This window comes from Kwoniella newhampshirensis, chromosome 3 (assembly GCF_039105145.1).
Source record: "Kwoniella newhampshirensis strain CBS 13917 chromosome 3, whole genome shotgun sequence".
Taxonomy (NCBI): Eukaryota; Fungi; Basidiomycota; class Tremellomycetes; order Tremellales; family Cryptococcaceae; genus Kwoniella; species Kwoniella newhampshirensis.
In genome coordinates, this window is record NC_089957.1 from 1261295 (window position 1) to 1276601 (window position 15307).

Consider the following 15307-nt stretch of genomic DNA (forward strand, 5'->3'; position numbering starts at 1 on the left):
CATTAGTATGATGGCTAACTATGCGCAGGGGAAGAACAAAATACTTGAATCCGGCTCAGGGTTGTCCTCGTACGATCTCTCTGATTCTATCCGCAATGACGGTGTATACTTCTATCGCTTTATCCAGATCTTGCTGCGTGTTCTCATCTCGCATGTGACCTGAGCAACGTGAGAACAGAATCACATTGACCGTTAGCCGTACTGACCGAAGCTGTGTCCTGGGGCAGTACACTGCGACGAAAAGACAATACGAGCAGGTGACTCGAACGTACCCTCTGGGACTTCCATGGTGAAAGACGGAGCATACTCTTCGAAACGTTCGTGGTGTGGTATAGGTGTTTCAGCGTCCGTTTTCCGATCCAGCTGGTGAATCCATGAGCAAAAGTCATGATTGTCGGGGCACAGAATTGGTCAGCTCACCAATACACTTGTCACACTCGCCCAAGCCCTCGCTGCATTCTCATGCTTATAGCCTCCTCCACCGGTCACACAGACCTTTACACGGAGCTCCTTCCAGCTCTTGATTCTCTCCACAACCCATTTCATACCTCCTGGCCCTTCCACTCCCCAATTCCCATATTGACCCACTCTGTCACCTGGTAGACCGTCGGTTCCAAGTTGCAGTACGACGTAATCGGGGTTCCAAGCCTTTGCCACGGGTTCGATACAATCTTCAAACACTGTTCGATAGGTCGAGTTGGAAGGATAGGCTTTAAGTGGGATTGACAGTGAAAATGGCGAAGAAGTAGTGGAGGAGGGAAGCAAGGACGGTGGAGTTGGTGGAGGGAAGAAGATCGGCGATGAGTGATGGACGGAAAGAGTGAGAACGTTGGGTGGTTTGGGTGAATGAGAAGTAGGAAGAGGGTAAGGATATTTGGTAGGTGAGTGGAAGGCGAGTGAGACACCGTCAGAGTAATGAAGGTCCAAATCTAGATACATGATTCGAGGCGGTCTCGTTTTGGTCTTCCCAGCGCGGTTCTGTGCCGAGTTTTTCCTTTCGCCGTCGACATGATTTGTCGAGGGCGCAGACGGATGTAGCGTGATTCTCCCTTCTCTTGTGAGGAGCAGAATACCCAGGACCAGATCATTGACATAACAGAAACCGCCCGCTTCAGCTCGTTTCGCGTGATGTCTCCCTCCATCCCACACTATCGTCCAATCCGCTCGATCCTGCGCGAGCAGGCGACACGCCGTGGAAGTGGCAGACGCAATGAGGGAGATGTATCCCGGTAAGGTCGAGAAGACAGGGTTGTCGTGCGAGAGATTGTATCGGTCTGTCCGAGCCATCTTCCTTGGTCTGGGATACGCTTCGGGCGAAGAGGACGAGGATGAAGATGAGGCAGGAGGAGAAGGGGGTTGCGTAGGATCGTCAGGTGCGTGATCATCGTCCGGTTGCGATTTCAAAAGACGTTCTGATCGACAATGACTCGTCAGCTCAGCGAGCTGTGCCACAGTGGCGACGATGTTCAACAGCAGAATACAAGTCAACACACCCACATACGCTTTGTCGTGATATCGCAGCAGACACGCTTTCGTGCCCAAACTCAAGTCGGGAGCTCTTACTCGTGCTGATCGTAGCTTGACTATGTCGTCCTTGGTATTAGTCACAGGCTGACTAACATCGACAGCAGAGGATGAGGCGTTCGTCGAAGTGCTGCCGGTGCCTTTCTCTTGCTCTGTGCTCGACCTTCCGGCCGGAGCAATGTCCACATGGGCGGAATCGTCCACCTCGTCCGCCTGGCTTGCATGACCATCCTCGGCGCGGTTCGCGTCAATCTCGTGAGCGGTGTCTTCCTCCTGATCTTCCTCATGCGTATGATTCAGAAGTCCTAAACTCTCCACCAACCCATGTACCATGCTCGACCTCCCTACATTCGAAGGCAGATCGTCCGCCACATCTTGCAATTCTTTCGACCAGATATAAGCTACCCTCCGAGTCGAGCTGGACGCCTTCACAGGCTCGACGGGACATTCTTGAGACCTGGTGATGGTCATGTTGCCCGGAAGGCGTCGTCAATGTCTCGAAGGCCGACGACAGTACAGGATTGCTTGACTGATCCGATGTACGCTTTGATCGTGAGCTGCATGCTGAAATCAACATTCCCAGTCGCGATGGTTGATTCGGCCGAGTGGAGGTCCAAACGTAAGTGACGCGTTCCTAATCGACCCATCGGCAGCGGGAATATACGAATTACAAAGTTAGTTACAATCGTATTTGTAATGAGCCAAGGACGCTTGGAGCCCCGAACATCGTAGTTGACCGACGTCATACAAAAGAACTAATCAAACCAAGAGACTGCCTCTCGAGTGGATATCACGCATTCTTCTTCACTTCCACACCCACCGCACTACATGATCTCGAGGATATCACAAACGGCCACATTCAAGTCACCTTATATACTCAGCCGAACCGTCATGTCATCCTCATCCTCCGATATGGCGTTGAAACAACATGCTCATCTCATGTCACTCATCAAGACGATGATCCCTCCCCTTTCAGGCAAACTTCACAAAGGTCAAGCTGGTGAGTGGACAACTTCCCACACTTTACTACCACGTCCAAAAGCTAATGACATCTCAGGACGTATCGGTGTCCTTGGAGGGTCCGGAGAGTGAGTCATACTTCTTTTCGCATGCCTCTTCGTATCCCAATGATGAGATTGAAATGAGACAGCTGATGTCCGAACAACAGTTACTCTGGCGCTCCGTACTTCTCCGCGATGGGAGCGATGCGATTCGGCGCTGATCTTGCTCATGTGATCTGCGAGCCGGCAGCCGGAGCTGTCATCAAGACGTAGTATGCTCGATCTTGAGGTGACCATTGGACAAAGCTGACCACGGTACCAAGCTCTCCCGACCTTATCGTTCATGCTATTCTTGCCGAGGGAAGAAGTATGGACGACATCAGGACAGACTTGAAGTCCATCATGGCCAGACTGGTATGTCGTTTTCCTTCCAGAACTATTATCGGGCCATACATGCTACGCCTCATGAAGAAAGAATGCTTCACATCCAGAAAGAATGCTTCGACGTGGATTTTGGCTATTTGGACTCGGAAGCTGATGTCGTTTACTGCGCCTCACAGCACGTTCTCGTTATCGGACCCGGTCTTGGTCGATCAGAGCACATGCAAAGCTGTGCCAAGGTCGCTTTCGAATTGGCGAAAGACATGGAGCAAATGGGTGTCGTCGTTGATGCGGACGGACTGTGGCTCGTTCAAGTGTGTATCTCCGTTCTCGCGGAGAAGCAACACCGGTCGTTTTGATGCTGACATACTGGGCCTCGTCGTCAGAACGAGCCTCATGTCGTCATGAACTGGTCTGGTGTTCCGAGAGTCATCCTAACGCCTAATGTCATGGAGTTCAAGCGTTTATGTGAGACTATGGTGAGTTAGGAATCTTCGAAAACCGTCCTCTGACCAGTCCTCTGTTTGAGACAAGATGTCATTCGTATCAAGCTCATTCGCAAGACGTGTGTCTGTTCTCAAACTAGAAAATCGACGCTAAAGCAGCACCCGAAACACTCTGTCCCAAACTAGCCGTAGCTCTAGGTAATGCCACCGTCGTCCAAAAAGGCGGATCAGACATAATCTCCAACGGAATCGAGATCCCTCCGGCTCTTCTTGCAGGTGGACAGGCAGACGCTGGCAAGAAGGATATCCTGGAAGGCTCGGTGGAAGGCGGACTGAAGAGAGTAGGAGGTCAGGGTGATATCCTGAGTGGGAGCACGGGTGTGTTGATGGCTTGGGGAAGTGAATGGGTCAGAGGGAGCTACGAGTGAGTGTAGTCCGCATTTCAGTCGACCTTCTTTTCCATTTCTATGGCAAAGCAAGGATGAGAACAAGGTTTTGAAGTCACAACGTGAAGGATGGAAGCTGACTTGGCGATTGCAAAGGCACGTTGGCCACCCACCTCCAAAAGACAAAGCTATTGCAGAAAACATCCCTCTACTCGCGGCATATGGCGCATCAACGTTCAACCGGACTGCTTCCAAGAGAGGCTTCGAGAAGAAAGGCAGAAGTATGGTCACTGGTGATCTCGTAGATATCGTTGGAGACGTTTACACCGAGGTGTTTGGGAAACCAGATGTCAAATGACTCGAGGCGACGGAGAAAAGCAGATTATGATCAGACTAGAGGCCTCTGCGGCCGGACAGGTAGACTCTCAATAGGCGAGATATCATGCATGTAGCTACAAGTGTCGTTCTGTGCTTAATACATCTCCAGACTCTACAGGTAGATGATCAGCTCATGTTGAGACAAGCGTTGAGCGGCAGAAAGACTCACCATCCCGTCGTTGATTTCGTAATCTTGCAGAGCGATATGATCTTTGAAGTTTGTGTACCTGTCCAAGAAACATTAATCAAAATGCCGTCCGGTCCAGTCTGAATATGAGGCGACGCTACATACCACTTCTTCAATTGTATCTTCTGTGCTGAAGTACCGGTTTGAGCAGCTATGAGTCGTTTCAAATCCCCAACGGTATCGGTCGGTAGACATTTGATTCGAACTGAACAATCCGAAGTAATCAGCACGAGATGCCCGAAAGGAAGAGGGATTCTCTCGCTCACCTTTCCGACCCATTCGATCGTTTGCGATGACTTCGATAAGACGCAACGAGCCGCTAGGAGAGTCCATGTCAGTGCTCATACGGGGACAGCAGACAGACAAAGAAAGAGGTGGGGTGAGACCGCGGTCGGGCAAGGCTTGGATTATGAAAGTAGGAAACCCATCAGGTGGCATGTATGTGATCAGTGCACTTACACCGCAGGTGCTGCTACCGGTGCGGCGGGTGGTCTCCTCTCCGCTGATGGTCCAGGAGGCGACTGTGCGTGTGTCTCCTTCTCTCGTCTAGGTTCATCCCTCTCCCTATCTCTTCTGTGATCTCTATCCCTATCTCTCCTGTCTTCTCCTCTTCGACGATCGTCCCCATCCCTATCTCGTCTATCTCCACCACGACCGTAGCCTTCATCTCTATCGCGGGCTTCACCTCTCACTCCCATCCTATCCAAGGGATCTCCGCCTCTCTTCAAACTGCCCACACTCCCAGCCCCGCTTCCGCCACCGACTGTCCCCATCGTGTTCCTCACGCCTTGTTCTCTCGTCCCACCAAATCGAGCGGGTACTTCCCCCCGCTCTCTCCTCTCGGCCCTCTCTCGAGCCGTCGAGTTATTTTCGTCGTCGAGCGGATCCCGTCGTTGGGAGAAGGAACCGAGGGATGACGAGGATGATTTCTTGTAGAATGATAGTTCTCGAGGTTGTTTCGTTCGATGTCGGGGTGGCGATCGAGACCTTGCACGATCTCGGTCGCGTCGAGGTGAGGGCGAGCGAGGCATTGTCTGACGGCGGAAGGTGGGTCGGGGCGGGGGAAGCTGTTCTGTGTCACGGACTAACTAGCCTGGTAACTGTGTTCCATAGATGCTACAAAGCGGCCCCAACATTGACTTCCTGCCAGGCGCACGACAGGTATGTGAATTGAATGGGTGGATGGGATAAAGATAGATACGACACGGGAGCGGAGTTCTGTGCCGTATCCGATCGCTTTTTCTGATTTCCAAGATGAGAGAATGCTGTTTTGGCATCTCATTTGTTTTTCCAATCAATCAATTCGTCTGGATATATCATCCGATCCGTCATCTACTACTCCCCTTCTTTTGACACTTCTCTGACTCATCCCCATCATACATCATCTATCGTTCACCTCGTTTCCCCTCATCATCTTGCCTCATCCTCCTTCACCTCTCTGCCGACACCATGCTCGTCTCCATCGCCCATGCTAGCTCTTCGTCGCGTCGTCTCGTTCTCCCTGCCGTGAGACAGTTCGCCACCGCGACATCATCACCTTCTACCCCTGTCCCTGCACCGCCCAAGAGACGATTCGAGAAATTGGACGATGGATTGACTTTTGACGATTTTGTGTCTGGAGAAGAGATTCCTTCAGCTAGTGAGAGAGTAGTGCTGGGCAATACCAAGCAGTAAGTCAAGTTGCGACACGCACTTCTTCCCGTCTTCGACTTTTCTTGGAGTCGAAAAGTGCTGAGCATGATGTGTGCTTCCAAAGACCACGATTACCATCATTCCTGAAACATCCCATTCCGACAGGCGCATCATACAGCGCGATAAAGAAAGATCTCCGAGGTCTCGGCCTGCATACAGTGTGTGAAGAGGCCAAATGTCCGAATATCGGTGATTGCTGGGGAGGTGGTAAAGGCGCTGCTACAGCAACCATCATGGTAAGCAATCTGTGGTAGTACGCGGCAGTCAGAATTGTCGCTGACTTGAATCCCAAAAATCAGCTTATGGGAGATACATGTACCCGAGGATGTCGATTTTGCTCGGTCAAGACATCGCGAGCTCCTTCACCTTTGGACATACACGAGCCTGAGAACACAGCAGAGGCGATCAGTCGTTGGGGTCTGGGTTATATCGTTTTGACCAGTGTAGACCGTGATGGTGAGTTCAATCCGAATGCGAGATCTTTGAGCCATATGCTGATTCCGTTTCTTACCATTCAGATCTCGTCGACGGAGGAGCAGCACATATCGCATCAACAATCTCGAAAATCAAACAGAAGGCACCTTCAATTTTGGTCGAAGCTCTCACGCCCGATTTCGCCAACAAAGATGTGTCGACGATTCGTCAAGTGGCCACCTCTGGTCTCGACGTCTTCGCGCACAACGTCGAGACCGTCGAGAGGTGTACACCGTTTGTAAGAGATAGGAGAGCGGGATTCAATCAGAGTCTGAGGGTATTGGAGGAGGCCAAGAAGGCGGCGAAAGAGGCTGGGAAGGAATTGTTAACGAAGACGAGTATCATGTTAGGTGTGGGAGAGATGGAAGAGGAGATTCATGAGACTTTGAGGCGTGAGTCACAGTCCTTCTGATATACTGGTCGGTCCGAGTCGAGATTAAGATGCTGATAGCAGTCGGTTCATGAACAGGGTTGAGACAATCGGATGTTGACGTTGTCACTTTCGGTCAATATATGCGACCTACAAAGAAGCACATGAAGGTTGATCGATATGTTCAGCCTGAGGAGTTTGCAAAGTGGAAGGAGGTGGCAGAGGGTATGGGCTTCTTATATGTCGCCAGTGGACCTCTGGTCAGGTCAAGTTACAAGGTGAGTTCCAAGCTCTCTGTTCATACCTGATCAGTATGCTGATACTTGATGCAGGCCGGAGAATTCTTCATTGAGAATGTGCTCAAGAAGCGAAGAGCGGAAGCGGCGCAAAGAGCGGCGAGATTCGTTGCGACCCAGGGCGAAGCTACTGTTTCCCAAGCTGAGGTCAAGGCATAACTAGGACATTATGACGGCCATTCTTGCTTATAGGTGAATAGACATTTTGTACACAGTATCTTATCTCTCCTCCATCGATCGTGATACCAGGCCCACGTATGTAAATGCATTGCATGCGATCGATTGCTTTTTCGTCATCTCGCTTTGAAATCCCCAGATAACCAGCTCGCAGCTCTTTGAAGTCTCGGTGAATCTCTACCAAAATAACTCGTCGGTTCTCTACCCGCCGGGCCCGGCGAAGGATTGGATGTTATAGATGAAGGTATATAAGGTTTCTCCATCCCGACAGCTTTTGTCACTTCTTTCTGAGCACGATTGAAGACTCTCAATCCGAAGGAAGCGACTGTCCATACACCGCCTGGTTAACAGAGTCAGATCAGCATGGTGATCCGACACACATATCGCATCGCCCTTTCACTCGCAACTACGACACACCCTGAACCAGCGCCAAAGTCGATGAACTCACCTATGACTCCCACAAGCCTTATTAAGAACTGGTACAAGGTTGTCGTCCTCTCTCTTATCGTCAGGGACATCGCTTCCAGGTCAAACTTGAAGAAGATCCCCGGAACACCCTTGCCATGTTCGAACGACCTAGTGTAGTCCGTCACAGCATATTGGGAAGTGACGAGACGCCGACGAGCAGAATCGATATATGTCGTGGGGACCACACGGAGGAAGTATTGGAAGATTGTGAATGCTGATTTGAAGGAGAAGATCGGAGGGGGCTGATGTCAGTACTACATATCTGAACGAGAGTCGAGTATGAGAGCCACCACACTCACGCTGCTGGGCAATTTCGTAGCTCTTGTCCAGTGGTTGAGAGATAGCGGGAAAGAATGGACCAAAAGAGAATTCATGCACCACATGGGAAAGGTTCATCACTACGATCAGTGGTATAGTCAGCTCGCGAGCACTTTACGGGACAGGCTTGCATCCCTTCGGCTGAGCTTGTCAGACCGAATGCGACTCACGATGATGATCTGTGTGTTCAAAACTCATGTATCCATGTCCAAGCGTCGTCACATGCAAGTTCGCCGTGACCTTCTTGACGTCCACACTCCCATATATCCTACATGCCGGTCCATCAGGTACTTTATCGTATGTCGGTCGGTAAGCGGCTCCGACTTTCTGCTGTTGTGTTTTCTTGGAATGCGGATTACGAGTGAAGAGACGTCTGATACCGGAGAAAGAACGTTTCTGGTTGGGTGTTCTACGTCGTGCTGATGTGATTATTTCGGAGGCGGAGGGGGATGTAGGCATGGCGTTTCTGAAAGCGGGAACCCAAAAGTCATCAGCTTGCGAATCGCGAGGTGATCCCACGGCCAGAGTCGGCTGATAGGTGGAACACGCTCACTTCATCGCAATCGCTTTGCCGAGGTTGAAATGGGTCTACGATACGATGAGTCAGAAAGACAGACCGCAGAAAGGACATTAGATTCGCTCACCCCATCTTTGATGAAACTGTTGCTTAGATGCAGTCGGTCCCCTACGGCATCTCTCAAGTCGATGGACAAGACTAAGAGCAGGAAGAGCTCATCAGCCTACTTTCTGCTCAAGCAGATATCCCAACAATTCGGAGACGTTACCGAGGAGAATGGCTTTCACTCACAATGACAGGGCATAGCAACGGTCAGATCCACGTTCAACTGCAAGTCCTTCTGCAGCTCCTGATCGACTTGGAAAGCATAATCTGGGGCACCGTACAAGAACTCCCCCAAATCATTCTGCACCGCAGTCAGCTGTTGTACTTCTCAAGCCTGCACAGCTTGTCATCTCCTTCCGTCCATCCTCCCGAGAGCACATGTAGGAAGGGATGACACACACCAAGACCAATAGGATGATGATAGCTCCTACTATCGAGGTCAATACTCCGCCTCTTCTCGACCTGACATTATATGTTGACTGAACCTGTGAACGGCATGACAGTGTCAGCTATACAGGCCCTTCGGACAGCTCTGCACTGTGTCCCATTCCTTCCGACCGCTGTGCCAGGTATAGCTTCTGAGGCAAGCACTTCTCATCCTTGCAGCCTTAATCCAGTCTACCGGTCTTCTGCATCTGTCCTCGTCGCTCCATGACTACTCCTCATGGCGCCCAGCCCAGAAACTGCTATACCCCTCACAAAAACACGCACATACCTTTGGGAAAGCATCAAAGCTCTTTATAGGTGCGATCCTATCCAGCTCATCTAAGAGCGATGAACCGTCACCGCTATGTTGTTGACTCGCATGGTCGACGAGATGAGGTTCGTACATCGCTTGAGTGAGTGCGTGGAGAGGTCAAGTAGGTCTATCGGGTGTACATGAGATAGTCAGCTGTCTAGAAAGGGATGTCGTCGTGAAGTGGACGTTCTGTTGCTGATTCGCGTCGTGGCAGTATTCTCTCGCTCTCGAAGTAACGGAATCAAATCCCCCCAGTCAGTGGCAACCGACTGCTGTTGACTATAATGATCATTTAAGTGTAGGTGTGCATCAAGATACAGTACGAGTACCCATTATAATGATATATGCAGGACGAGAATGGTAAGTCAATCTATATGCACTACCTCCTCGTTTGGTTCTTCCCACCATCGCATGCTCTCACGACTGATGTACGATGAGGACCGATCAGTTATTCACCCACATCTTGAAATCCCTGAAATAGGCATATTGATCTTTTGGCGATGCCCAATCGTCCGTGTGACCACCAAAGAATGTCGAGAAGAACAAGCCCATGAAACCGATATTACATCCGTCCACACTGCTCTTGTGAGTCGTCACCGGATGAGGTTGGGATGGGGGTGGGGGTGGGGATGGGAGGGTGATGATTTTCACTTGAGGGGCTTTGATGATCATCGGTTGAGTGTTTGGCAGTAGTGTGGATGCAGGACGAGGGACATGGACGATGACGGGTTGAGGATGGACGATGATCGGTTTGTATACTATCGCTCGGGTCGGCTTAGCGACCAGCGTGGCTGTAGCAGTTGCTGTCCGAACAGAAGTTTCCGTACGTGTGGCAGTGGCGGTGGCAGTGGCAGTAGCTGTTTGTGTGAAATACACCGTCGTGATGGGCGGAACCACTGTCGTCGGCTGAGTATGCGTGACGACCACGGTCGAAGGGACAGTGACGAACGCGGTGGTGGGCACGGTGATCTGTGACGTGACCGTTTGGACAGCCGTGATGGGTTCGGTGATGGGTATGGTGATGACGGCCGTGACTTCGGGTTGTGGTTCCGGTTCTTCCTCGGCCGGAGGATCATCTGCGGGAGGTTCTTCGTCTTCGTCCTGACGCTTCTTCAAGGGATTGCTGGTCTGAGTGGAGGTGCTTGAAATAGCAGAAGCGGACATGGAATGGGGCAGAGTCGAAGTCACCGTCATTGTAATGGTATTGATCGATGTGGCAGTCGCAGTGAAGGTGGACATCGACACCGACGTGCCTGCCTCTGCATTCTTGGCCATCTCCGATTCCTCTTCCGCCTTTCCTTTGGCGGTTTGCCAATCCTCATCCACACTCGCAGAAATCGTACCATTCGCATCAGTTCCAGTCCCACTCAAAGCGTTGATCGTATCCGATCCTTCTCCCTGTACACACGTCTCGGCATTCTCCCTATATCGCACATCACTCGCCGTGAGCACCAATCGCCCATTGATCCAGATATTGAATCCACCATCATTCTGACCTGGTGTATTCAGCCATACGTCCTGGCGGATCGTCGTCCAGTCTCCCAGGGCGAACTTCCAGGCTCCTCGACCGATCGAAAGTCCGTATGCGGCATCGCAGATGGATTTGGGTTTGGTCTGGCATAATGAGGGTGTTTGTTTATCTTTTGGTGCGTACTAATCCACAATCATCATTGAGTCAGACAGTGAGAGGAAGATCAGTCCCACGTGACGGAGGAACCGCTGAGAGGATCCATCGGTTCAGGCGAGACTCACCAAATACAGCTCGCCCAAACCGCCAGTTCTCCACATCAGCCTGGTACTGAAGCAGCTACAACATCCAATCAAATCCCCCACATATTAGCACCATGCAAGGAGGGCATATCGACCACAACTGCCGAGATCCAATGGCAAAAGCAGTTTGATCAGACTGAGAACTCACTCCTCTGCTGCATTACCACCCGAACACCCTTTATGACCACCGTACAAGCCCGGCAATTTTCCCCCTTTCACAAAATCGAAATCCGCGGGGAAATAAACGCTATATTCCAAACTTGCATTAGTCGCTTGAGTGATCGACTCCAGCGGTCTTGCATAGAACTCTGTCCCTCCCTGTGGTGAGTTGCCGGGATTGATAGATCCCTTAGGGTAGAAAACCTGTAACGAGTTATGTGTTCTGCCCCATACTTCTCCCCCGGTGGCCATACTGAAACTTGCTGCATCGACCGTTCCCGTATCGTTACCGTACGGCATGCTGGTAGCTGTGGAGCTTAAGCTTGGGTTTGATGATGACGAAGAGGATGGTTCTGGTGAACCTGATAAAACTGCTAGGTTGGACGCTCCGGCCGCATAAGCTGATACGGAGAAACTCTCCATGTTGGAGAACATCGGTGCGGCAGCCCACGAACTCGTTCCTGTTGCCGTATCATCACGGGCAGCGGCAGTAGGCAAGGCCGTGGCAATCGGTCCAAGTGTCACTGTATCTGTTATACTGTCCGGAACGAGTAAGACTGACTGGATCCCCGCTATGTCGGCCGAGTCGATGGGTGTGGCAGTTGGCATGGCAGTGAGGGCAGCTTGCAAGTCGACCGAGGTGGAAGTGGAGGTGGATGAAGAAGATGCAGTGGTCGTAAGACTGGGCGTGGCGAGAAATGGGGCGGTTGAAGGTGAAAAAGTTGTAGAAGGAGAAGGAGAGTTGGAGGGCGAGGGATTAGTTTCGGAAGGTAACGGCGCGGCCGCAACCAGAGGAACGAGCAGGATAGTTGTCAACCAGCGACTTTTGGAGTTTGTGAATGAAGACATGATCGCGATTCGCGGTTTTCGCTTTGAGCTCGAAATCTCTTACGTATCCTTTTGGGCCGGAAGACGGCTCTCGAGCTACTCAAGTTACGATCGATGCTTGGGTTGCCTGTGTACCAAACCGATCTGATCCGACTTGCGGAAAGATGATTGTGTGAAGCTGAAAAGGAAGGAATGGTAGGTAGGTGACTAAGGAGCGGATGAAAAGCTTGGGTGTGGCGCTGGCACCGTCGTCTTATGCATTTGAAGCGGACCAGTGATCGATGGCGGCATGTACATATTGTACTGGTGTGCCCTACTGGATGTATGAGTTAGTGTACCGGTGATAGGATATCTACTGGACCCAAACGTTCTGGAGAGACTGTTTCGGAGCTAAGACGGTATGTCCAAGACTAAGACATCCAGGATCAATCCGGGATGCAGGGCAAGAGCTCTTTGGGTATTGTACGATTCGTCGTACAGTATATCCCCAGACAAGCCATAATAAGCCACCTGGGACCTCAGACAGCAGAATTGAAACTGTGGGCGCGAAATAAGTTTCTGTTACCTCATCACCATATCCTATGCATGCATCCACTATTCCGCCCAGATCCTGTGTTGTGAGTGCCGCCTAATAGCTCGAGCTCGAATTTGTTAGAATCCTCCAATGACGCGCATATCGACAGTCACATATGTTAAATTATCTAGAATCTGTCAGCCACTTCTTCCTCCGCACCTACCTACCGCGTAGGTAAACACTACGAAGCGCATGTGAGTCAGAAAGATCAGACTCACATCCCACGTAATCTAGTAGCCAGGCTTCGGCAGAATCCATCTGTCCTACATATCGACTGTGGCTTGAAATGTCAGACATTGGCTGCCGGCGGTATCTTTTTTTCCCCTTTCTGTGCTCAGACTCACAACATCACTATATATGCAGAAGAACCAGGTGCCATGTCAGTGTCCGTGTCGTTGTCGCTTCCTCGAATCGTCAGAATAGATGACGTACGATCCTTCACAACTGTCCCGTTTGGCTGATCCAGAAACATTCAGTATCTCGTTCGGCTTTGTTATCTGATTACTCACCAGATGAAAATCGTAAAACTGTGACCCCGTCACACAAAGGATCAACTGCTGTTCGATATCCTCCTAATACGTGTGCTGACTATCGCTCACCAGGACATCGCTGTGAGATCACGCCGTTCAGCGCAAATATCTCGAAGGAGCTGATTCGACGAGCACTTACTTCTCTGCAGGCTCGCGAGACGGCGAGAACATCGAGATTGTCCCTTCGGCCATTCCAGCTTGAGGGAACCACCAAGCTTTAGTCGAAACAATAATACAGTATCAACCAACATCATTTTGTCCGAGCTGTGACTGTGCAGACGGATACCGCAGAGCGAACTTAACTCACTATTCCTGTGCCAATAGCTCCGAGAGTGGAGTGTGGAGTGTAAAAGGTATGCACCGTGTGGTATCAGCAGGCGCCTGGTAGAAGCCAAGGAGTGTACGCGGCTCCGTGCGTATGGAGCACTGTAGGATACCCTCACTTGTAAGTCTCCGTAGACACACTCACTGATAATAGATATCCCAGTGTTCGTCCAGATTTCCAACGGGGCGCAAGGCGGCCGGGCTTCAATCCATCTTGGTGTTAGCACGACTTGATCAGGGCATTTCTAGTACTCACGCAGGGTTGAGGAGGTTGTCCCTTAGTTGCACTTGGACAGGTCGACCCCGCCGGCTCGTCTGAACGTCCTACGAAGATCAAACATCATTCAGCCGCACTCTTTCTGACAGTGCTGATCAGTGGATGGTATTCATGACCCGAAGCCCCATCGCACATGCCAGGTCATATGTGTGTGATCACTCCGAAGGAAGTGCCGTTACACTCGGATAACATGGTGTGTCAATGAACACGATACAAAAAAGAGAGACTACTCACCTGCGGTAGATATGCTAGCAATCCTGGGTTCTGTCGAAGCGCGGGCAAGGAGCCACCTTGTCTTTGTCCAAGGACAGGTCTCCCGCTCCGAGCGCTGCGACTAGGACTACGGAAAGTATCGTCAACGCATCCTGTACTCTAACACACAGACAAGGACGCCACGAGCGATATGGTGGCGTCGCAGAAGGGAGGGTAATGGACACACCAGGTGCTGACTTTGACCGTCCATGTTTGACTGACACTCACTTGTGACCGCCCTGCATCCTCTTATTTGGCTTGGTCTATTTGCAGCCGGCGACGTAGCAGCAAGTCGAGAGGCCTGCAAAATGGAAGAAATATTCAGGCAAAGGCCGTTCTGTCACAGTGTTTTGTCGTTCGCAAAATTGTTCAACAAATCTAGCGCATACTACTTTCATTCAGTGCTAGAGCGAACAGCCATCAGTACCCCCCATAACGTTCATCTCACGCTTTGATCGATTAAATTTTGTAGAATTGGACGCTCTCTCTTCTCTAGCATGAGCCAACCCCCAATTTCCCCAACGAAGCGCAGTCTCCTCGATCTGGAGGGGCTGGTGGAGTGAGCTTAAGAGGTATACGATACGCAAAAATAGCCACAGTACAGTATGCGAGTCCACAAACTCCCTCTCCTTTTCTGGGGTATGTTTCAAGAAAGTCCAGAACTGCTGAACAAGAATTTGGAACACCCTCAATCACTCCGAAAGAACATTCGGTCCGAGCGTCGACGCCATTCGGTGATGGTGGCGCTCTGGGCATACAAAGGTCGTGTGCGCCCGATGAAAGCTGTACGAATCAGCTGTGCAAGTCATAGACGCTCTACATTGTCTATCTGCACGAGTGTCTTGGAACTAGAGTGGGAGGCTTTGCAAGCTGAAATCGCACCCATCGGTGTTTCACCTGGATCGGATGAAAACAGGAATGATGTCGCCGAACTTCAATTGAACAGCAGGACTAGACTTGAATCGTGCTGACTGCCACTGTCAAAGAGAAACTTGGTGGCCGGATTGGTGGCCGGATAGCTCTCGATGTCTCGTCTTGGGTGATCGAGTGACGACAGAGCTGCTAATTGGACACCTTCTTGCCGGTATCGCAATGCGCCTTCCAGGTAATGAAGGCGATCACATAAGCAAGAGT

The 15307-nt window shown here is 51.0% G+C and overlaps 7 protein-coding genes across 7 annotated transcripts; 2 read left to right on the forward strand and 5 right to left on the reverse strand.

Moving 5' to 3' along the window:
- Positions 1-55: 55 nt before the first annotated feature.
- Positions 56-1995, reverse strand: IAR55_001816 (uncharacterized protein; the record flags this gene model as incomplete). The annotated part of the gene is made up of 4 exons (XM_066944939.1): positions 56-159; positions 207-363; positions 421-1412; positions 1494-1995. 4 exons carry the CDS (start codon positions 1993-1995, stop codon positions 56-58), a joined length of 1755 nt encoding a protein of 584 aa, XP_066804862.1.
- A 441-nt stretch (positions 1996-2436) lies between these two features.
- Positions 2437-4096, forward strand: IAR55_001817 (ATP-dependent (S)-NAD(P)H-hydrate dehydratase; the record flags this gene model as incomplete). The annotated part of the gene is made up of 8 exons (XM_066944940.1): positions 2437-2524; positions 2582-2612; positions 2693-2797; positions 2849-2939; positions 3086-3220; positions 3293-3385; positions 3493-3776; positions 3895-4096. 8 exons carry the CDS (start codon positions 2437-2439, stop codon positions 4094-4096), a joined length of 1029 nt encoding a protein of 342 aa, XP_066804863.1.
- A 114-nt stretch (positions 4097-4210) lies between these two features.
- IAR55_001818 (uncharacterized protein) lies at positions 4211-5334 on the reverse strand (the record flags this gene model as incomplete). Its single annotated transcript, XM_066944941.1, has 5 exons — positions 4211-4228; positions 4286-4343; positions 4409-4508; positions 4570-4622; positions 4763-5334. 5 exons carry the CDS (start codon positions 5332-5334, stop codon positions 4211-4213), a joined length of 801 nt encoding a protein of 266 aa, XP_066804864.1.
- A 418-nt stretch (positions 5335-5752) lies between these two features.
- IAR55_001819 (lipoyl synthase, mitochondrial) lies at positions 5753-7294 on the forward strand (the record flags this gene model as incomplete). Its single annotated transcript, XM_066944942.1, has 6 exons — positions 5753-5973; positions 6060-6231; positions 6295-6451; positions 6514-6861; positions 6939-7117; positions 7172-7294. The coding sequence occupies 6 exons, from the start codon at positions 5753-5755 to the stop codon at positions 7292-7294; spliced, it is 1200 nt and encodes a 399-aa protein (XP_066804865.1).
- Positions 7295-7428: 134 nt separating this feature from the next.
- Positions 7429-9552, reverse strand: IAR55_001820 (uncharacterized protein; the record flags this gene model as incomplete). The annotated part of the gene is made up of 9 exons (XM_066944943.1): positions 7429-7652; positions 7761-7994; positions 8080-8178; positions 8269-8564; positions 8652-8686; positions 8743-8813; positions 8907-9021; positions 9122-9205; positions 9436-9552. 9 exons carry the CDS (start codon positions 9550-9552, stop codon positions 7429-7431), a joined length of 1275 nt encoding a protein of 424 aa, XP_066804866.1.
- Positions 9553-9903: 351 nt separating this feature from the next.
- On the reverse strand, positions 9904-12237 carry IAR55_001821 (uncharacterized protein; the record flags this gene model as incomplete). Its single annotated transcript, XM_066944944.1, has 3 exons — positions 9904-11112; positions 11212-11266; positions 11378-12237. 3 exons carry the CDS (start codon positions 12235-12237, stop codon positions 9904-9906), a joined length of 2124 nt encoding a protein of 707 aa, XP_066804867.1.
- Positions 12238-12867: 630 nt separating this feature from the next.
- On the reverse strand, positions 12868-14418 carry IAR55_001822 (uncharacterized protein; the record flags this gene model as incomplete). The annotated part of the gene is made up of 11 exons (XM_066944945.1): positions 12868-12917; positions 13009-13064; positions 13135-13247; positions 13300-13317; positions 13390-13399; positions 13460-13535; positions 13628-13701; positions 13790-13846; positions 13901-13968; positions 14156-14261; positions 14402-14418. The coding sequence occupies 11 exons, from the start codon at positions 14416-14418 to the stop codon at positions 12868-12870; spliced, it is 645 nt and encodes a 214-aa protein (XP_066804868.1).
- Positions 14419-15307: the final 889 nt, after the last annotated feature.